The sequence below is a fragment of the Strix uralensis genome, chromosome 18, assembly GCF_047716275.1.
Source record: "Strix uralensis isolate ZFMK-TIS-50842 chromosome 18, bStrUra1, whole genome shotgun sequence".
In the NCBI taxonomy this organism is placed as follows: domain Eukaryota; kingdom Metazoa; phylum Chordata; class Aves; order Strigiformes; family Strigidae; genus Strix; species Strix uralensis.
Genome location: NC_133989.1, coordinates 8,881,969 through 8,905,623, shown reverse-complemented (window position 1 = coordinate 8,905,623; position 23,655 = coordinate 8,881,969). Strand labels below are relative to the sequence as shown.

General features: G+C 40.1%; 1 protein-coding gene across 4 annotated transcripts; it reads right to left on the bottom strand.

Moving 5' to 3' along the window:
* Window positions 1-12,257: 12,257 nt before the first annotated feature.
* KCNG1 (potassium voltage-gated channel modifier subfamily G member 1) lies at window positions 12,258-23,394 on the bottom strand. 4 transcript variants are annotated; one of them, XM_074888410.1, is made up of 3 exons: window positions 23,115-23,394; window positions 17,107-17,911; window positions 12,258-16,606 (listed from the first exon to the last, which is right to left on the bottom strand). In XM_074888410.1, exons 2-3 carry the CDS (start codon window positions 17,863-17,865, stop codon window positions 15,836-15,838), a joined length of 1,530 nt encoding a protein of 509 aa, XP_074744511.1. In that variant the 5' UTR covers window positions 17,866-17,911; window positions 23,115-23,394; the 3' UTR covers window positions 12,258-15,835. The 4 variants fall into 4 exon arrangements, with proteins under 4 accessions (XP_074744511.1, XP_074744512.1, XP_074744514.1 ...); XM_074888411.1 differs by having other exon boundaries at window positions 17,107-17,908; XM_074888413.1 differs by having other exon boundaries at window positions 23,231-23,394.
* Window positions 23,395-23,655: the final 261 nt, after the last annotated feature.

Genomic DNA, 23,655 nt, shown 5'->3' with positions numbered 1-23,655 from the left:
AGTGTAGTTGGTCTCAGATGTGTTGTCAGAAGGGATAAGGTCAGAGTGTATTTTTCTGTTTGTCCTTCACTCTTGATGTCATGAGGTTCCTTTTTGCTTGTTTGGTTATATTCTCTTTTAAATGGCTTGCTAGAATTTGGCACAGGAGCTAAACAGGAAACAGCTTCCTGTTAGAGGTTTAGGATAATAGAAAGTGGCTGCAGCATTTATTCTGAATTGCTGCATTTTAATGTCTCCCAGATGTAGGTCTATGGGATAGTCTCATGGTTCAGGCACAGCGTTAAATATCTAAACTAGTTTTGTCCTGAGAGATGGTTATTGTTTTAAGGCAAGGCAAATCAAGCTGGTCTAGATTTCAGGAAAGTCTAAAAGGTGTCTACACACAAGGTACTAATGTTCCTTGATAAGCTAAAGTTCTCCTTATTTTGGTGGTAGGAGTTTCTCTTATCTCAAAACTCCAATACATTCAGCACTGACTTACTATCAAAATGTATGATTTCAAAGAAATCCCCCAACAATTAACTGAACTATTTGTAGACAAATGTATAAGGGACATGTCCAAAACTTGTTCTCCAAGTTCATACACCAGAATTTCAGATACGTGAGCATCTTTGTTATTATCCTATTTGTAAGCATAATTTCTAACAAAAAATTTAGTGTTCAAAACAAAAGTATGCAAGCACAAGTTTGTCTTTTTTAAAATATGAAAGGTCTAAGCTGTCCTTTGTAAAACTACATCAGGAAAAAAAAATTTTAAGGATGTTTGCTAGGTGGCACTGCAAGTTAATAAACCAAATCATTCTCTAGGTTACAAGATGCAATTCAACCTTAGCAAGAGCTGAGATTCACTTGTAAAAATGCATTGTTGTACAGTTCTTTTGAAAAAAGACCGGGGAAATAGAATAAAATGGAGCAGGGCAATTGAGTAGCAGTGGAGAGTCTGGCAGACCTCTCGGTTCATGGGTATAAATCAAAAGGAGAGGTCTGGGGAAGGTCTTGGCACTTGCATCAGTTTGAATGCTTGTGATTTTCATTGAAATCCAGGTGCTGGTCAAAATATAGAAATGAAAAGGTGGTGTGTTTGTTATTTCCTGCAGTAGACTTATCGCAGTATTACATATGGATTGGCTTAAAGCATGTCCTGGTTAATTAGGTGAGTTGTTCCTGAAACTGAGTCATTCTATCACTGGAGATTAAAGACTTGCTTATCACTGTATATTTTAGAAAAGGTTGAGTCATTACAGTGTTAGAACGAACTTTCTTGGTGTCACTTGATTTATGCGTGTCTCTGACTTACTAGCTCGGTGTTTGGAGCAGAATTAAAAAACCTGAGAGAGGAGCAGCGGGTACTGTAATGTTTTGATAAAATTGCCAGCTGGGTTCAGCCAGTGTGTGTGCAGGCCAGGGCAGAGTTTCTCAGCTGGTCATGTGTACAATTCTAACGGCCTCTAAGACATCAGATGATCTTTATAGTGGCTGGGGAAACAAGTGCACATGTTCCAGTGCATTTGAACAAAATGCAGCAAGATAGTTTAACATTATTGGAAAAAAAACCCAAAACCTACTGTTGAGATTCCCTTCACCCCAAAGCAACTGATTTCTCCAAAAGATACCAGACTTCTTCTTTTGCCTGGATATAATTGTGTCTGTGACTTGGTAGTAACAGGAAGGCAAGTGTTGAACTCTTCAGGAGAAAAGATTTTTGTTCATGCAGAGAAAAGGTTATAAAGAGTTTACTAATGCTTAGGTGCCAGATGTGAAAAAAAAAAAAATTACTTGCAAGCTAAAGATACTAATATTTTTTACGTCAGGTATTTCTTTTAATAGAACTTTTAGAAAGTTCCTTTAAAATCTAGGAATATAACCAATAGCTGTCCATGATTTAAATCTTTGTAAGAGTTAATTGCTACTACATTTACTCTGATTCACTGGTCGAATTCATGCTGACCACTTTAATTGTGTCGAAAGTTTAGTTCTAATGACATTCTTACAGAATCTGTGTTGTAAGACTGCTGAAGTCATTGATTGCTGTTTTATTCTTTTTACAAGATTTTAATCTGCAGCTCCTCTCCTGGGGCCTGCTGGTGTCAGTGGGAAAGTTATGATATACTTGAAAGAGCTGTGGATCGGAATGTAACAGAGATTTGCTCTCTTCTGCAGTAAGAGTACGTTCAGCCCCAGCATTCCTTCCTGTGTGACACTGAAAGCTTTTGCCTTTTATTCCCATGTAATGACCTAATACTAATGAAAGGTGGCAGCTGTTTCTTGCTGGAGAAGGCAAATGTATTGACCTACAGCAGGTCACGTTTATCTGAGATCATCTGAGAAGTACTGTTATCTGAGTGAGAGGAAAATACAGAGGAACAATGTAATGTCATTTCATTTACAGACTGGTTTTGTGTATTTCAGAAAGAAGAATTACATTGTAAAATGTAATTCCTTACAGCTTTCGGCTGTCTTGTAAATACAAAGATCTTAAATTGCCTCACTGGTTAGTAAAAACAAATACATTAAAAGGAAACTCCTCAACTTGTTTATTTTTGCTGTAGGCAATTAATTGGTTTCTTCAAAGTGCTGATAATGAAAAGACACTTTGGATTACTGGTCCAGTTTGCAGTTTGCTTGCAGTTTACTGAAATCTGGCGAAGAACAAGTAAACAGTAACAACATATTCTGTGGTTCAGATGCTGCCTGCAAACAGGCTAGGTTTTAGCAGATAGCTTGCAGTTTAGTAATGTGAAAATTTGCTGCCTATTGGCAAGTGATTTCTCAATGAATATGCTGAATGTTGCCTGTTTTACAGGCATCAGAAACATGGATCCATTTTAGTGAGTGCAAAACAAAGTTCAGGTTGTGGTGGTGACAAGCGCAGCCGTGGAGCCGTGTGACTTTATTGCTGAAACCGAAGCATGTCCAACACATCCAGGTTTGCAGTGGTTACTCAAATAAGTTAATTGTATGTGAGGGGAAATCTCACCGATGCTGTGGAGTGGTGCATCGAGATAAAGAACCAGATCATCTTTTCTCATGCCGGTTCGAGTTCTTCCCACGCAGAACCCCTCCCTGCTGGAAGGAAGGATCAGTCACTATAGGCACTGAGCAGGTTACTTCCAAGCTTGGACCCACACTGAATGAGAAAGGTGGAGCTGAGTCATCCTGTAATGGTACAAGAAGCTTGATAAATACAAACTGTGCTGCTTTGTTTGATTACAGGACTTAAGTCAGAAATAATTCAGTAGTTTTGAAATGGCGGAGTTGAATAAAAAGCAGTTACATCACTAAAGAGAGTAGCTGGGAGAAGAGAAGGTCAATCAAAAGCAGCAGTAACTACGGCTGGACGCTAGCTAGAGTTCCTCAGAGGTAGTACCAGTCCATTGAATTTCTGGTGGGCCTGATGTGGTCATATTTTTCCTCCTACCTTAAGACTAGAAGTGTAAAATCTTAACATAGTGTAGCAAAATTTGGAGCACAGTTAGCAATCACTAATGTAAACCACAGGAAAACACACACATGCACCCTGGTTTGTGGTATTAACCTTCTGTGGTTTATGTTACCATTGGTTAAATATACCAGCCCCACTGCTTACCTTACACTGCAGCTTCAAAATCCTTGTGGGGAAAATAAATACAGCGTAGGAAAAGAAGCAGTACATTATTAGAGCCTGTGGTTAGGAAGGAGACATAAAGATTTCCCAGAGCTTTCTCCTTGAATAACTCAGAGTTGTCCAAAAGAGTAATGATTTCATGAATAAGGCAAAAGATTGAGAAGAAATCCAGAGCTGCTGCTAAGTTTTGGCTGTATTCATCCTGGGCAAGTCACTTTTTTCCTGGCCTCTGCTGTGTGTATGTTGGGTTTAAATCTTACTCTAGTGACCAGATCCCAAGGAAGCAATTTAATAAGCATGTTCTAGAACAGCTCTAAGAACTAAAATTCATGGATTATGTGACTTGGACAAAGCAGTGGGATATTGCATCTGCTCTGCTGGAAGCAATGAGAAATGCTTGGTCACAGCACAAATACATTATAATCTGTATTATGCAGCCAGAAGCTTGAGCCATACAGCTGCATGCTCTTCACCTTCTCCGTATAGCAGCAGAAAAGCAACTGGTATGTTCTGGTCTCGACAGCAGGAAAGAAAAATGGCTTCTGTTTGCCTGTTCTCTAGTCTCTTATCATTTAATGGGTTAATTTAATCTCATCTTCACAATATATTTCATATGACTGATTCAGCTGATTGTCAGAGCCAACTGAAATGTATCTATGGGATTGTTCTGCTCTGACCTCTTGTTCTTTTTATTGTGAAGTACTTGCAATTCTAATACTATCTTACCAGAAAGGCAAATTGATATCAATCTAGTCTAGTCCTATTGTAGTACAAGTTTTCCAGCCAGAAAAGAAGCTATTCCTATTCTGCATCAGGACTACTTAAAATTATAGTATCTATTGAAAGCTAGAATCAGGCTACAGCTGTAGCCAGAACCAAGACCTGGAAATGACTTCTTAGGTAGAAGAATCCACACAATGTGCATGGATTCAGCTATAGGCCTTCCTTCGCGGCGGCCCTCGTGTGCGTGCCGACCGTAGGCTTTGCTGACCTGACCCTTCACCGTCAGTCACTGAAGGAAGAAACCGGCAGCTGAACGTTCTTATGGCTTCTCCATGCCCATGGCACGAGGCCCTTCTGTGCAAATAAGCTGCAGTTTTGTTCACAAGGTGTTCATGCTGTTGCTAGGAGACCAAATCTCTGCTTGCAAAGAAAGGTTATTTCCAAATTTAAAATGGCTCCTTATGTGCTTGACTGGCCAGTTAAGTCTCTTATACAGATGGGCATTCACCTGCTCATGAATAGTGAAAGGAAGTTCTTATTTTGTGAAATAGATTTCTTCACAATATAAGGGTTTGAAGCTCTTAAAAAAAATCAAAGCATTTAAACTTGTCTTTTTATATATATATTTATATGTACACATACGTATGTGCATGCCCAGAGCACAGGCATATTCCAGATGCTGTGTGATAGAACTGTGTTGGGTAGAATTTATAGAAATAATTTCCAGGACATGCATATTGTCCATTTCAAATACCTTTTTGAAATTCAGCTCTCAGTTTCTATTTTATTACTGTCGTAGTGGGAGTAACAGGTGTAACAATGGTTGGAACTCATAAAACCACCCTATAGGTGCCTTTTCACCATCAATTTATTGAAACTGAATTTGTGTTGGTGTGTCTTTCTGGTTTTCCTTCCTTTCAGATGAGAGCACCAACATGTTCTTCAACACTCGGAACTCTAGTGCTCATCTTTCAATCATTCTTTCTTGCTCTACTGATCAAAGGAATATCTGAATATTGACAATTTTAAAACAATAATTTAATTCCTTGCCTGTGCTTTCTGCCCAAAGTTCTGCTGGGGCCTCCTCATCTGCTGCCCTGATTAGTGTTAACCTCCTTCTCAATTAAAGCATCTTTAGAGCCGTATTACAATCCATTTAAAGCACCATTTCCGAGATGAAGTTTCTTGTGATTATTTCTTGGATGCAGTTGTCTCAATCACTTCTTCAGTTTTCATAGTGACAAGCTTAAACTTAATGTTCTCATCTTGATAGCCTTTTTCGACACTGATTGTTTTGTAGGTTCTTACCATGTTTCCTTCTTTATTTCCTTTTCTTTTGTACTATGATTAAAAACAATGGCAGCATTGATGTACAATTCTTCTAAGAAAAAACAAAAGAGAACCGTTATTCTACTTACTCTACTAGTATAATGTGACAATTGCTAAGAATAACAAAGGTTTTAAGTTTTTGCACAGCGCTCAAAATATAGACATTGGTGGGGACTGATTTATAACACCCTGGTGCTGTTGAACGTTCTATATCCCCGCAGTAGCTAAACTTGAACCAAAGGGAGAAGTTTTGTGACTTGTCCTGGGATAAGAGAAGATTTCCAGGACTCAAAACCAGATTCCTTTTAGTCTTCCCATTATTAGTTTCATGTAATACGAATAATCAGTTGTTCAGAGGAGCTGGAACTCATTGGAGTTCTGGGAAGAGATGAAGGTACATATCTGTTCTTCCAATATCCAACGGGATAACTTGCATTGATACTTACTGGAGGAACCGGTGCTTTCTTCCTGGAGACGGTGTTATAGAGATGACTGTTTGTGTGATACTACTACTGTTTTCAATTTTCTTTTGTCTACCAATGAGATGGACAATGTCATTGTCTATCAATGACAGGAAGAGGCTGACAGCTTTTCTCCCACACCTGTGCTGACATCTCAAAGGCTCTTGTTCAGGCACCGCTCGCAACACCAGCAGACTTCCACCCTGCTGGGCACCTAATTCCCTCTTTCAGCTGTCCATATGATTCACCATTGTTGCAATGCCTGCAGAGGTGCAGCTGGGAAGATGAGATAGCTGTACTGTAAGTAGTTACAGTACAGGAAAATTGTTCTTATTTATTGTGGTTGCACCCTATTCATTCTTCATGTCTACCTGTTTATGTTCTTTACCTGTTTTTTCTCTCGCCAGCGAGTTCTGAGCATGCAGAAGACTGCTTAAGTAATTCTACTGATGCAAGTTCAGAGCCAAAATCCCATGCAGAAATTATATGTAGAAGAGGAGGTTGGTCTATTCCCAAGTAATGGACAGTATGCTGAATGTGAGTGCATCCCTACTGCTAAACAGTCACAGAAGTTGAATGTGGTAGTATTTTGTCTAAGATGTAAGAAGCTACAGCACTGTCCCTTTTTTTTTTTTTTTTTTTCCCCTTTCCTAAACCTGAGACAACAGGGAAGCAAATATTCCCTGTTTGGCTGTTAAATTTAATTTAGAACCTGAACCTCACAAGGTCGTTAGGCTTTGGCTGACAGATTGGGGATTAGTGCCTTGGTGCCATCTTGTTTGTTTACAGGAATGAATCTGAAAGTCCTCCTTTTCCTAAAGGCAAGGTTCATTTTGCATTAACTGTAGAACATCTCCAGCTGACTGCTCTCCCAGGAGCATCATTTCTTTCTCTCCTCCCAGGGTGAAGCTTACAGCCCCCTGCTTCTGTTCTCTCCCTCATCCACGGGTCACTAAATTAGTGTTGGCACTGACCCTCCTGTTGGAAACTTCTCATTTTTGTCCCTTCCTTCTGCAGATGTTGGTGTCCATTTATTCCCCAGCGAGCCTTTTCAAGAGAATTAACCCCAGCAAAGCAGTTGGTCGATTGCTCACACGGAGAGTCAGTGCCTCTGAGAGGAACGTGTGGGTGTGGGTTTGTGGCTGGCTCTGGGAGAGCAGGACACTGGAAGTTTGGGTTTAGATGACCCAGTCTCATAACAGAGCAGCACCTCGAGCTACAAATTTACACCCTAGTGATGACATCGGGAATTTGGGATTGACAAGGCTTAACTTTTACTTGCAATGCAGCCTGTTGCTCTGAACAGTCCCTGCTGCTATTTACAGCTGCTTTACCAACACAGAAAGACTTGATCACTCTTTCTATTGAGATTGACCTATCCATTGTGTTAAATTCTGTGCCTGCCTGCAGATCAGTGACAGTTCTTTTCTCTTTTGAGCATAACATGGTGATGCCTTCACTTTTTTCACAAATATGTTGTAAGTTTAAGAAATGTAGATTGATCCTCTGACAATGAAAAAGCAGTAATTTCCCAGTTTCTGTTAGAAAAGATGCTCTGTATGGGGTTACCTTCTTCTGACTAAACATCTAAGGGTTAAGATTAGATTCAAGTTCTCTCTGTAGTTAGGGAGAGAAATAGATCTCACTTTTGCAGGGTGATTGATCCCAGTTTACTATAGGTGCCTGGGATGGCTGAGAAAACTGCTGATCCCTGCTGGAGCCCAATCAGCTGGGTGATGGTAGATGTCTCACCGAGTGAAGTTTCACAAGTAACGTCTCAACAGTGCTGACACAGGCTTTCCCAGGCACCCCTGGCACCTCACTGCCCTTTGCCTTGGACTGGTACGTGTATTTGTGTGACTGCAGGGTGAACTGGGTCAGGGAATCTTCTATTCTTACTTATTTGTAGGCAAGATGAATTTCCTGGTCCCACAGCAGCAGGAGTGCCAGCGCTGGTGGAGTGGGAATGAGGGGTTTGGGTAAGGCACATCTAAACTCCCTGAACACGGAGCAATTGCACAGGTACAACTAGCTGAATGATTCTTTTTTTTCCTTTGAAGCAGATCTTGTATTTTCTTTTATAAATAAATTAACTGCTGCTTACATAGCAGGCTGCTCTTGTACAAGTGATGGAGGTGTTCACGTTTCCCCATGTGACCTTGAAGCTTGTTAATTTTAGAGAGATAAAGTTGCAATAGCCTTTTGAAAAATGTCACTTACCGATATTCCAGCCAAATAAATGCTGCATAAATATTTTTATGGGTATTTATGTAGTGTCAATATGTGCTTCATGCTTCCCAGAAACCACAGTGATATCTTCATCCTAGTTTCCTTGCAGATCTAAGTCTGCTCTAACAGCCTGCTCTGGCAAATGAGAGGCCACGTATGCAGAAGCCAAGCAGTGCAATGGATTTAATCTTTTCGTCTATATTTTAAAAAGAATATCTCAAAATATTGTATACAACTTTTTAAAGACGACTGGTGCAGAGGGATGCTTTAGGACCGGGGGCCGGGACGCAGGCGGGAGCTGCAGGGAGTGGCCCGTAGATGGCAATGTAGGATCCTTGTATCGGGCACACTCTCCGCTCTGCATCGACGAAAACCCCTTATTGTACCCAGACACTGACACACAGCTTGGATTTATAGTGTTTCTCAGTAACTCCTGACTCTTCCAGCAGCACTGACCAGCGCATCCTCTGTGGCTAGTCATGCATTTTGAGCACTATAACTTTCATAGTTAGAAATACAGTCATACTCAAATATAGCAAATAATGACAGATTTTGATTTACAGGGAAAACTTTCCCTTTGGCTTTGCATATCAGTAGTATGGGAAAGCTTAAATATGCATCATGGTCCTGTGCAAGTGCTTGAAGTACTTTAGCTGTGAGGAAGAGTTCCCGCTGTCAGCGGAAGATCAAGGAGTCAGGAAAAAATGCACATGCAGGATAACACAAGTCCCACCAAGAGGAATGTTTTATTAATGCAATTTTGGGGCTTATGGAAGCCTCTGTGGTGGGATGAGGACGCCAGCCTTACCTCATGCTATTGTTGCTGATGCTTCTTTCCTGTTCCCATCAAATTATGTTTATTTTCATCCTATGCTGCCTATGTTGAATTTGTGCTCTCTCACCTAACTAAAAAGATAATTTCACCCACTTACTGTGCCATGTGATGCTTTGCAGTCTTAACTTTTCCCAGTCAGGTTGTCCCCAGAAACATTCCTCTCCAAAATTAAAGACACCTGCAATTCCACAGTGTTGGATCTGGTCTGCCTGAGGATGGTATTTCTCGATTTCCCAAAATGTGCTTTTATTTATGAGTGAAGCTGAGTTGTCTTTTCCTTGGTTGACCTGGGAACTACTACCACTGTAAAAGTTATGGATGATGCCATTCGGCTTTTTTGTGACATGAGGTGCATCACTAATGAAGATGAGAGCATTACTTCAATTTATCATTCAGCAATTCTGTATCAAAACTTTGTTTCTCTATATAATAACTATAGAAACTCATGCCAGTCCACTCAGCTTTGTTCCTGTGGTAGGCACCATTTAAATTATATGGTTATCTTTAACAGAAAGACAAACATTATTATACTTGCTGACCACTTTACTTGCATGCCTGAGAGCTGTAAAATTAGCTGTCTAGTTTTGGAAACAAACGGCCTTGTTTTTTTAAAAATTCTAATCTCAAGGTGATGGCTGGGAAGTACTTGCATTCCAGGTTAGTCACTTGAGCAGCCTAATTATTGTAGTTTACAGCCCTGTTTTTCTGGACCCACAATGAATGTAGGAATAGAATTATGACCATAATTAAGAATGGCTACAAAACTGCAGTCATTAAAATGGGTACCTGTTAAAGGAGAAACTGATACCCTAGCTTGACAGCATTACATGTGTTTGTGTGCCCTAGCTGACTTCAGTGTTGCACAAAGCTGTTCAACTCATGTCACAAGGGCTACAGGGATAACAAATTAATATTTATAAAGTGTAGCAAATATGCTCTAATTACCCTAATTGGCCTGCTGTGTTTCCAGTTATGGCAGAACTTTATTTCTGTTCAACAGGCATTTGCTTCTGGATTGGTTCCTGCAGGCAAAAAGAAAGTAAAAGCCCTGTTGGACAGGGCAGAAACATCCCCTGATATTATGATCCTGCAGTTTCTTCACCATGCTTTTGGCAGGTCTAACAGCATTCTCAATATCTTTAGTGATTTCTAGGGAGTATTCAGAGGATACGAGATGTTGGAAAATTACAAAGAAAAACAATGAGCAAAAAGGGAAAAAGGTCTACTTTTATTGTTAATAAGAGGCCAAACTCTGAACATTTTCAGTTTGGCAGCACAGCTCCTTGACATTATTTGTGGTGTAGAAATGTATCTTTATTTGTGGTGTATGATTTTACATAGTGACTGACAGCTACCAAACAAGGAATCCTGTCCTAAGGACTTACACTCTAATGTTACAAGACAAGACAGAACATGCAGAGAGCTGAACTGATTCAGTGAATTACAAGTTTTGGATTTAAACTGGTCTTCACTTTCCTGGTTTTTATATAATCATTACTATGTTAAGAACACTGAGATCATTAGTAATACTGAAATGGGATTGTTAAGATGCTAAGAGGAAGTGGTAAATGAGTGGGTAAATCTAGTGTTAAGCATTTTCTGTGTTACCAATAGAACTTTTGAAGTGTATTTTTGTCGAAAGGGGCGACATTCATCTGCTGTTATGAACTCTAGTTTCATGCCTTCAGTTCTGTCTGGTTTCTGTAGGTTGCACTCTGTGCCTATGGGATACCACAGTTCCACCATCTCGGAAGGCATTGCACTTGGGCTTCCCTGCCCTCCCCCCCCCATATTTTTGGTAACCATATCATCTTTTGGATAAACAGATACTAAATTCACTGTCAAATCATGCCTAAGGGAGCCAACAGAACTATTAACACAGAAGAAACTTGGCCATATACTATTGTAGCAACTACTGATAGAAACGAAAATAGTAATGAATGTGAAAATGGTGAAACTCTGTGACACCCAGGCCAGAGTCAGCTGGTCAGGTTAGGGGTTAATGTCACTGACTGACGTGTGAGCAGAGATTGATGTCACAGTCTTCAAAGTCACATTTGTCACTTTTCTTTTTTAATTTCTGATTAAATGCAGTCAATGAAATCTATGTAGGTTTACGATATCCAGTCTAATTTTCAGTCTGTTGCAAACCCAAGAGAAGAATGTGAAATTCTGTAGCTTTGTTATGAGAAGTATCTGTTCCTTTTCTCTTTTTTTGATTTACTAGTCTTTTTTCTTATCTAAACAAACGAAAGATCAATAATTGTATGGAACAGAACTATTTTACAGTCAGGCATGAGCTGCCAAGAACTGTTACATTTGCTACTGTCTTACTGTTTCAAACTGACCCTGACCAAGAACAAGCTGACCTCTCTGGATCCAGATTCTTTATGCTGCTTCGTATTTCTTGGTTCCCAGAGATAGTGAATGAGATGTGGAAAGGACAAATAATGTGGAGTTAGCGGTGGTAAATATTGGTGGTTCTGTGCAATTGAAGAATAAGAGTCCAATTCATTTATACTAACATTGGCCTTTTAATGTGACACCTGAATTGGGGATCTAGTTCTTTCTAGACTCTATTAAAAAATAAAAAATAGAGGCACTTTGGTAAGTGCCTAAAATGAATTTTTACTCCAAGTCTCAGTCTGTAGCCTAAAGGACTCTTTGAGTGGAAAGCTTTTGTTCACAGAGGTTCCTGTGAAACTTTGGTTTTGGTTACAGAGGAGAGCTATAGCAGTAGGAATGAGAACCTTCTACAGCAAGAATTTTTGCTTTTGCATCAGCCTGAATACCCAGTTAAATTCTACCCACACAAGTCATGAATGTATAGAGCATGCCAGTTTTCCTTCCCAGACATGCATCTGATGAAGTGTAAATCCGTGATTCAGTTCTGCATGATTTGTCTAATTGTTTAATTGGACATCGCTAAAGTATCTGACTACTCAAGGATACTACTAAAGCCTCTGACTATGGAAATCTGGAGTAGTGAATTACAGTGGAAAAAATATAAAGGGACAAATGGAGACAAGTCCTATATATTCCATAAAGAGAAATTTCCCTAAGATCTTGACCTGTAATGAATGTTAGTGTAATACAAATTATTCCAACTCACCTTGCAGATTATGTTCTTTGATGTACAGTTAGAGAAGCCTTGTGGCTCTGTCTTCATTTATCAGTGTTGCACTCACCAAGTGATTTTTGTTGCTTTTGTTATTGTTTTTGAGGAAGGAGGATGGAGGAGGGAAAGATTTTGGAGAAAGTAGTTTAATATACCACCTTACCTGGAAATTCTGGTTTTATCAGGGATTTTTCTCTCTCCCAATCTCCATGGATCCTTCCTGTTCTTTTCTGAATCTGTTAGATTCTTTGGTTAAATGGTTGAAATATTTTAAAGTTATGTCCAAATTAACATGGACAACACGAAAGAAAGACATTTTCCTATACAAGCTGCTGAATTGGTACCTAGATTTTTCTATACTGACATTCTTTCCTAGTAATGCTTTCTATCACAGCCAGCCTGCTTCAGCTAGCAAATGCTCATAGCCCAAATTCTCCCTTAGCTGCCGTTTGCTTCTCATATTGACCCCAGGTTGTCAAGCACGCCTATAGCATGTGTGACAGTCTTTCTATACCATAAGAAGCACATGAAAATGAAAGGAGAGCCTAACACTTTATTAATCAAAGTTAATACAGCTACTGCTGTTTGAATTCATCCTGTACATATTACTGCAGTATACAGAGAATAATATAAATAGCAATGCAAGCCTATCTCTACTGGAGACATGCACCACTTTATCAGTGGCAATTCAAACAATTCTTTTGTCTTCAGAAAAGCACAAAGTGTTTTTACTGGAACTTTCTTGTTGACTGTACATGCTGTTAAAATGCAAAAAAGGAGTGATAGCTGACTTGGTAGCTATCATCAGCTGTGTCACAGGAAACAGTTAGCTTTTGAATCAATCCGTAATTTTCATGAATTTAAGTAAAAATTCAAATATACTGTAGAGGCATAATCATCTTAGACCCTCAGCCCTCACAGTAAAAGCTGGAACACAGCATGTGGGTTTCATACTAACGTTGTGCTCTTAAGACTTATAGCTGGATTTATTTAGCATAAGGACTACAGTATGTATTACCTCCTGTGAAACATAAGCAAGTTTGTTACAGTGATTCATAGTAAAACATGTTGATATGCTTACAAGTAATGTGTTGCCAAGTACAAAATTACACAGGGGTACATCCTGGACAGCTTATTTGTTCCTGGCTTAGGCAGAACTTGCAACAGGCAAGATGCTTTCACAGGTTTGCTCAAGCAACACCCAACTTCAGGGTGATACTTCTTTTTTTTTTCTTTTTTTTTTTTTTTTTTTCTGGACAAGAAATTTAGAATCAAGTTATAATTTTGGGATAAAAGATAAAGTGATACATGAAATAAATGAGCATTAACTTACTGTAAAGACATTGGGAAAATGGATGGACATTCAGCATTTATTAGCTAGCATAACATGGAAATAAGCTTAGGTTTTATTTGGTAAGTCTTCATTTCTCCTTATATTCACTTACAGCTTCTTATTTATGGCTCAGCCTGTCAAACACATTCTTAGATAAGCAACTGTTGCTCACAGGACTAATCTAATTACCAGTTCTTTTTATAACGAATGCTGACACAAAGGTAGAGGGATGTATAGCACTTGTGTTGAAGCCAATGCTACAGATGATCAAACAGTTTTGAAATTAAGAGTATTTTGGATGGAAAATGTGTCCCTTTTTTGTCACGATGTTCCTGTTTTTTGTCCAACTCTAATTAAAGCTGAAGAACAAGAGTGAAAAGCTGGTTACATTTGTAGCTCTGGCACATAATTAATTGCCAAGAGTTAAGACTGGACATTTTAGCACCCTGCAGTAATGCTCTATAGGTGTATTTACTTACGACAGGCTAAAGAATGCTAAAGCCCTAATTATTTGTAAAGTGAATTTTTAAAAGTTTGGGAATTATTCTTTAAGAATAAGTGTATCAGAAGACCTTCAAATTGTATTTTAAAGACATTTAAAATGTAATCTAAATTACAAAACCATCAGGCATTCTGGCATTTCTGACAAGCTGCTCCAAAAAATGCCAATAAGCGATAGTAATTTTGAAAATTAGGATAGAGAAGCATTGGTGAATGCTTCTAAAATTCCCTAGCTCTTAACTGTTAATAAGTAAATTTACTTAAAAAGAGAAGAAAAAAAGGTGAAACTCTTCAGATTAGCTTTTCTTTACCTCTGACCACACATGAAATCAAACAAATGGATTTAATTAATTTTTTTGAAGTTCTGGAGTTTGTCTCCTCAGCTGTTACGCCAGCCAATCTCATTTACTCTAAAATGAATGGGAGGTCTGTCATTAATCTCCATAGAAACCCGTGCCAAACCTGAGTGTCTCATTGACCCATGTGCTCCCACTGACTTCAGCAGGGGAACCTAGACCGAGACACTTGTGTGGATGAAGAATACACGGTTGTGTTTTGGAACCTTAATGGCTTTTTCATATCCTCTTTAAAATTTTCTCCATTACTATGATGTCTGTAATGATGGCAAAGGTATAGTTATTTAAGTCTTAAGTCCCTCATGATTGAGGACAGTAAAGTATAAAGCTGTCAGTACCCCCCCACTCCATGACTCAAATGATATTTTCTTTTTTTCATCATTGGCAACTTCCCACGACCATATATTTTCTGCTCCTTTTAAAGAACCAAGTACTGAATGTGAATGGGTAGCTGCAGCATCAATTTGCCAAGTAATGGTAGGGTGTCCCCTGGAAACAGGCCTCTTTGAATTCTGTTTCATATCTGAGGTAAAGTAAAAACATGGAAACAGATGGTAGGGAACGACTGGCATCTCATCATGCATATTTCATTTGATTTGCAGCTAGTAACCTCTTGATAATAATATTAAATGCTACAAAACTCAAAGGCTTTGTTCCTGGGAATACTGCATTCAGTGACATAGGATCAACACTGTAACTTCAATTAAATTTTGAAGCTGGTGAGCTATAAGTATTTACATCTTTAGCAAGGTTATGATACAAATGGCTCGATTCTTCTTTTCTGGTACATTTAGGGCTGACTTACAAAGACATATACAGTTGCTGTTGTGAATGACAAATCTTACTTAATGTTTTTTTAAGAGCACAACGGGACTAACATCTGTGGTTATTTCCATTACGCTCTAAGGCGTTTTACTGGGAGAGAATTTAGCCATTAATTTTGTTGTATTTACATTATTTATATACAAGAAGAACAAGAAAAATGCCAGCCTGTTTAATGATTATATACATTGTGATTCGGTTGGAAAAATGTGTATTACAAATGGCAAACAGCCTGTCAAGTACATAATTATATGTTGTTCTTTTTTTTTGTCAGAGAACTTTTAATTCCTAAAATCCCACTGTATGATCTCAGTGAAAGATCTGTCCTATACATTACACTGGAGAGGGGGGAAGAAACAGCATAATAATAGACTTCTTAAACCACATCAATTCCTGGTTAATAGCTCCTTTTCTTGATTTTAATATGAGGGTTACCTTTGTAAAAGGCTTCCAAAGCAAATTAGAAGATGGAATCTGATACAACAAAACATTACTTGACATCAGGAGAAATAGTAACTTAAATTTCATTCATTGTCCCTAGTCTCAGAAGAGATACTGGGGAATAAAATATCACTCCCTTGTGATGCATTGCTTATCTGAGACTTTGTTTTTAATAAGAACTGTGCTCTCCTGTACATTATTCTTTCCTGTTCTTGCTTTAGCTCAATGTAGGAGCGTGAAAACGTGTGGAAGATGGAGGTGACTGGAAATGCCATGAGGAGGATGCCACTCAGTATGCTGCTCAGTGCCACCACTTGGCCGGGAATGCTCCTGGGAACCATATCTCCGTAGCCTACCGTGGTCATGGTGATGACAGCCCACCAGTAGCACGCAGGGATGCTGGTAAACTCCTGCGAGTCCGCCATCTCGTTCTCAATGACATAAAGGAGTGGTGCAAACAGTGCGATGGCCACGCAGAGGAAGAGCAGCAAGAGACCAAACTCCCGGGTGCACCTGCGAGCGGTGAGCCCCAGCGTCTGCAGCCCCAGGGAGTGCCTGGCCAGCCGCATGACGTAGAGAATCCTCAAGGCACGGAGAATACGGAGGACCAGACCTACTTTGTCCAGGTAGATGCTCCCAGAGCTGGGCTTTTTATAGCCCACGGAAGTGGTGTCTACTAGCAAAGTGATGTAGTATGGCAGAATGGCTATTATGTCTATCAGGGTTAATGGTCTCCGCAAAAATGCAAACTTGCTCTTTGCCTGGATGAATCTTAGCAGGAACTCCAGGGAAAACCATGCCACACAGACAGACTCCACAATGAAAATATTGTAGCACATCTGGGAACACTCACCCTGCAGGAAAGAGGAGGAGTTTGTAATCGGCACTGGATAATAACTATTTTAGTTGGTACGGTGACAGGAAGAGAGGTTTCTGTGTTGGTTTTTTTTAAACCCAAAATATTAAAGGAATTGAAGCTGTTGCTATGGGGAAACACATTGACAAATTGGAACAAGTTAAATGCAAAACTTAGAAAGGAGCTACTTATTCCACAGAAGATATTGCTCAGTAATTTTAGGCTTTCTAAACAGTAAATACAAAGTTTAACAAGGTAATACACAGTTGTACAGAAGAGTGCACGCTAACAAAATTTTCTTTGGACATAAAACTTGATATGATTAATTCTCTTACAAGTAATTGAACACAGTCATGTAAGTTTTCAAATATTATTTGTGTTATTGCCCCCCCTCTAAAGACAGCTGCAAAATCCCCAACGAAATCAATACCATCAGACCTTGTACTTGTTCTGCTCTTCCCAGCACATACCACTTTCCATCCTGAACAGCCAACTTACCTTTTCCTCCTCCTCCCTCAGGTCAGGCATGGTGCTGATGGATAAGTTCACTGCTGTAATAGTTACAAATAAAACAGACAAACAAGCAAACACCTTTCCAGGAAGGCCAGACTGGGGCCTTTCCACCATGTCTTGCAACTTTTTCATGCACAAGCCAATTTTTGTCTCCTCTACTGTTTCACCTGTTGTTTCATTTTCTATGAGGTCATCCTCCCGTTCATTTATTTCCGTAAACTCCTCCATTTTTTGCAGATATCTCCTTTTACAACACCAGTCCAAGTTGTCTTCCTCAATTCCCCAGTAAAGCAGCTCCTCTTGGAAAGACAGTGCACACATCTCACGCAAGAGCCGAAGTTTTCCAACTCGCAAAAAGGTCAGGATTGTCCTGAACGCCCCTGGGTTGCGGTCAAAAAAGAATTCATTACATGTCACATCGTAATCATCACAGATGTTTAGAATGTCGTCAAAATTATTACAGAATTTTAGTTGTCCCAAACGTGTCAATGGGAATTCATCAAGCGTGGTCCATGGGAGCAAATACTTAATGCCCCCTACGTTTATAATAATATGATGCTTCCGATCATCAGGGTGAAAGCCTTTCAGGAGATCCTCTTGAGGGTGAATTAGCTTGGCTCTTTGGTAAAAGACACCCTTAAGGGTTTCTGTTTCTGGAAAGAATGTGTGGTTGAAGGAAGTATCTGAAGCACAGCTCAGGGCACTATAGTCATAGTCGGAATTTTCTCCAGGTAGAAGAGTCATCTTGGAAGATAACTTCACATCACTTCGCTACTTCTGCAAGTGTCTTCTGGAACAAAAAACAGATATATGGGGTGAGTGAATGAGAGGTTGTTTTCTAGTTTGGAACAAATGTAGTGATTGGAGCTCAGAAATATTTATGGCTGATAAAAACAATTGGAAAGAAAACAGCAGTGGCTGAGTATGATCAGAAGACTTTCCTGGTGAGGCTGGGTTTGTCCAGCTGGGTAGAACTGACTCAGTCAAGGGCTGCTCTGCTTGGCATATTTGTCACACTGGGGGCTTCTCCTGTCTCAGATACAGAGGTCTCAGTGCCCAGTGGGTATAGAGGGAAACCAGGAATAATTCCTGCATGTGGCAGGATATTCCTGTTTCAGAATGGAAGTATAAAATTTATGACAGTATCACATAAGAACACAGAATTCAAGTGTGTTTTGTAGAAAAGGAAATTGTATATTTTTATTTAACTATTACACATAAAAATCTTAAGTATATATAGAAAGAAACAGAAGTCAATTATGTTGTAATTCAGTAAAAAATCAGTAAATATGCACTTCTAAAAAACACTTAGTACAAGACTAATTTCTAAAAGGCCATACGGAAACAATTTGGGGAAAAAAACCCCACTTATACTGATCACATAAAATGTTTGCATAGAGCTGATATATGTTTAATGACATGGCAACTCCCCTTTTAAGGCCTTGTTTACAAAAGATTGCAAAGAAATACAAGATTTCTACACAAACGTTGGAATATTATTTCAGTTATAACTGACACCCTATATGCAGTAATAGGTCTTTGTCCCTACAATGGGTTGAACAGCAGCTGAGAGCCAAGGTGACTGCCTTCACCTCTGATTACAGGAAACCAAAAAATTCTTATGATGACTTTGAAAATCACGTTCAAATTCTGCTCACACAACACTAGTGTAAAGTCCATGGAATGAAGTTACAACAGAGTTCAAATGGGTATAAAAAGCAGAAACTGGAAATGTTGAACTTTTTGCCTTCCTAACTCACTGCATTTGAAAAGTCAGACTGAAAGTCTGCTCATACACAGGACAGTTGTACAGTACTGCTTCTAGATCTTCCATCTGTACAGTCAGCTACAGCTTAACGCATGGAGTTGCTGAGTTTCATTTGATAAGAGTATTTATTTATTAAGTAGATTGTACAATAACTAGATATTAATTATGCACAAGTATTCTGACTTTCTACCCTACAGGAAAGTAATAAATATTACACTTGATTGGCTTCAGTAGCAGTACACGGTTTTTCTCTTTTCCTGGCTGTACTTACCTCCCCTTTGATAGGCACCCTGGGGATATATACCCTGCTAGGGTGACTTCCTTAAACACAGAACAGCCGTTTTCAGATGCTGGGGTTTATAAACCACATCAATAGTGTTACATACCTATTATAGGATAAAAACCCATAAATACACAACAGCAAAGTACTCAAAACACAGCTGCACTTCAGTTTAAGAGCAACAGGCTTTCCCTGCTGCAAGGAGAATTACAATGCTGCTTTCAATAAAATACTATCTCAGTCCTGCTCCTAAACTTCCCAGAGGGATTACTCGGAACAGAGCAGTTCCTTGCACACTCTTAGAAGGAGGTGGCCCCAGGTGAGCTTTGGATGGAGGCATACTTCCTGATTCCTCACCTGTAATCCTCTTTAGTACAAAAGGAAATCATTAATTTACTTACCTTTAAGGCATGTGGATAAAGAAAGCCTACAGGTATATACAAGAATGGACAAGGGGTGATTCAGTTCTTCCAAGAGCTGCGGTACTATTTTCTGGCCTGAGGTAAGCGAAGAGGTAAGCTTTGTCATCTTGCTTCTATCACAGAGTGGGATCTCTATTACTATTGCTAGTGACTTGAGAACAGCTATTTGGCAAGTAACCTGTTCTCCATGCCAAAATCTTAACTGTGTTTAGCTTTCAGTGCCTTCTCACTACATACTTGCTTGTATTGCTGAGTTGCTCTGTCTTTGTTCCAGAGTTACAAGTCTGGAAATCCCCACAGCAGGGGATGGGCAATTCTGAAACTCCTCTGGAAGTAACTGGGTACAAACAATGACAAAATCCCCCAGGCCTGCACTCAAATATACTTCCAATCAAAATCGGTTTGTCTCTTGCTTCAAGAAAGACTGAGCGAAGGCCTGCTGACCTGAAAGTTGGTTTTTTTTTCAGAAAGAACATTGACACAAAACGTAATTGTATTAAAAAGTTACATTCTAGGAAATTCTAGCCAATACTGGGATTATCAGTGGAGCTTTGTGACAGATGATGGCACTCTGCCATTGCCCACTGGAAAAGCTGCAGGACTCAGATAAATGAAGGGATCTGAGGAGAGTGATAGCTGACACAGATGTGGAACAGAGGAAGTACAGAACAGTTGAACTTGAATTAGCCTGACATACAGTCCCATCACATGAAGTGTTCCTAATGACCTCAGAGCTGGTCTTCTGTTAAAGCATTCCCAAGATACCATCGGTAGAAGTAAAGCCTCTGGGCGTTCAAGCTATTGTTTTTTTGTGGGAAAACAGGGCTACCTGATGTATGTTTATGTAGGGCTCCTTTTCTTAGAGAAATTGTTATTTTTATTGTGTTTTCTCCTCTGCCTCAACTATGTCTAAGGCAGGGCTGGCCCAAAGAGAATAAAAATTATGACTGGTATAAGACTATGGATAAATAGGAGCTGTTAACCGTTTTCCCTTCTGTAATACCAGATGATGTTGGTTAGCAACAACTTAGCCTCTGAATTTCAGCCAGGAAAAATGAGGAGGCAGCTCATCTCTGTCACTGGTTTGATCTCCCACCGCATCCATTGTTGATACAATGGGAAGAAATGGGGAGGGAAATGTAAATGTTCTGCGTGTGTCAGACACACGCTGTAACCCTGAGGCATCAACTGTGAAACAACAGAGCAAAGAAAAAAGAATTTCTTTCTTCGCTTCCAGCTTCTCAACCTGTGCAAGACAATAAATTGGACAAATTAATCCCACGGAATGATTGCAGTTATAAAAGGTGGCTCCTTCTTTTTCCATAACCAGAACTAGCAAGCCCACAGATCCCATGCAGGCAGCTATAGTACATGTGTTATTTACATGTTCTCTGCTTCGGATACCCATAGCATCCTACCTAAGGGGGAAGAATAGGAGGAAATAAAGGACAATAGAAAAGATGGCCTGGCTTGAAGGAATGAAGGAAGGAGAAGAATAAGCCCATACATTGCTCTGTATGTTTTCCTTTGGGAGGTGCTTCTACAGAATGATGGTCAGTACTACTTTAAGATGGGAGAGATCTAATTAATGGAAGGGCCTTGTTTCTATTGAGCTTAAAACCCAAGCAAACTGTTTTACTCATACATTGCAGACTGGTGACATCGGGAATGGCTATAAGAAATGTGTTAAGGATTAAAGACAACACACTGGAATGTAAGGTTGGACAAACACATTAGCCTATATCAACAATTTTCCCAACAATTAAACAAGATGAACTTTAAGGACATGCTGTAACAGTGAAATCCTCAAATAAAACTGCTCTGGTTAAGTGAGGGCCAATGGTAAAATCCCTCTTTGTCTGAGATCATATTCTGCCCTTTGAATACCTGGGAGTTAGTGAAGCCCAGTTCATCTTTCCAGCTCCCCTGTTGATAATGTGATCTCATCCTGGGCAAATCACTTCTCTCTGAGCATTGTTTCCCATTTTGTTTGTAAGCTTACTGGGGCAAGAACTGTCTCTTACTACATTATACAATCCTGATCGTTGTTCTGACTTCTAGAAACTACGGTAATACAGAACAACTGGCCGATAGCAAGGGCTCTTGGTGACTCTAAATGGTGTGGTGTGCATGTGATGCGAGATATAACATCTTTTCAGAAATCTGTCTTGCACAAGATGATATTCTTATCCATTATGTCTGGTGAAGAAATCGAATTAGAAATCTGTACTGCCCTTACTTTCAGCCGAAATTCAGGAAGGGTGCCAGACTCCTAGGCAATGGGGAAAGAATTATTAAAGATGCCCTTCTGAGGGAAAGAAATAGAAATCATGAGTAACATGCTAAAATTCCACTGCAAGTGTCGTTTCCCCCGCCAGTGTCCTCTGCAGTATTTTGAATTCTGCAGTGCATCTCTGATGTAATCAGAGCTCCTGCAAGGAGTCCTGATACTGCTCTGTGATGCAGACAATTCAAAGTTGCGCCTGGATGATAACAAGCACACAAGGAAGATGCATAACTCCCCCCGAGACTCTTCTATCAATTCCAGTGCCTGGAACTTGTCTCTGTTGCTTTTTACCATTTCTAAATTAAGCTTAAAAAAAAAAGTTTCAGATTTCAGTGCAGGTTGAATATGAACAGAGTAATTTTTTGGAAAGAATTCCATAAGAAACTGCTTTACAGTTTAGTGATCCTTCCTCCTTTATTCTTTCCTTAGTTAAAAAAAGCAGTATTTTCAAGCAGTGTTAAATTCAGCTATCTTCTGACACATGATTTCCGTACTGTATCAACACTGTCAGGGTACCCTCCCGAAATGCTTTAAGCTGTACTCATGCAGCTCTTCACGTAGTAAGAACTGATCTCAAACTTCAACTCTGCTTGCAAAGTGAACTTCCAGCCAAATCAAAGTAAAACTTATAAAGGTCAATATATAATGTGATACAAAACCATCCTGAAAAACATATAATCTGAAAAAATATTGCTCTCTGTCATCTGGACAGTGTTATGCTTTTTGGCATCTTATGACAACCTACAAACTGAATTATGACAAATATGTTACTCGCTGTTTGGTTTTATAAAGCTGAGCTGTATTCTGCCAATTATAATCAGAAGTGAATTAACTTTGCAGATAATTTATATCCCCACGAGAATGCTCTAAAATACACTGGAACTAATAACCATAGTTATTATCCTGCTGTGAAATATATTTATGTCAACAAATTTTAGTAAGTCACATTCAAAACAATCTCTTAAACATCTTTTTAGAAAGTAACAGATTTGTCATTTAATATATATAGACACATATTTCGCCACCGAAATGAAGATACGTAGTCATGGAAGAGTTATTTTACGCGTGTGTCTGTCCCCCCCCAAGTCTTTTCCAATGAAAAAAAATCTGCCAGAAATACATTGCCCATCAAGAACAGTTAAACTTGATGTGTTAGTTGCCAACGAACAGAAGTCAGTAAATAGATCACTATAAAAGACATCTCGTAATTATTTTAAAATTAAAGCAATAAAGCACCTTCAGATTAGGCAAAGAAGAAGAAATTGGAAACACGAGCCTCCATACTGCACTGTGCAGACACCGGACTCGGGGAGAGGGAGAGCCGGGAAGGGGAAGAACCGAGCATCACAAACCGAGCCCGATGGATCAGCCTCGACAGCCGTCAGCCACCTCCGCGACAGGACAGGAGCAAGCCGGGGGTCAGCCGAGCGCTCCCCTTCGCCAGCCGAGCGCCTGCCGCTGCCGGCGGCGCGGGCAGCCCGGCCCCGGGGAGGGCGGGCGGCACGGGGGGACAGTCCCGCTCTTCCATCCCTGCTGCGGGAGAAAACCTGTTGCTACAACCCGTGCGGCGGACTCGCACACGACCCTCCGCCCCCTCCCCGCCATGCATGCGCACCCCTCCGGGGGTGTGCGGCGGGATCCCGGGGGAACCCCCCTCCCCGGGCGGCCCCCGCCGGGCTCTGCCTCCCGCCCCGGGGCGATGCCCGCGGCCCCGCCGCTGCCCCGGGCGCCCGCGGCCCCCGGCCGCTCCGGGAGGAAAAGTTCCCCGCGAACTTGC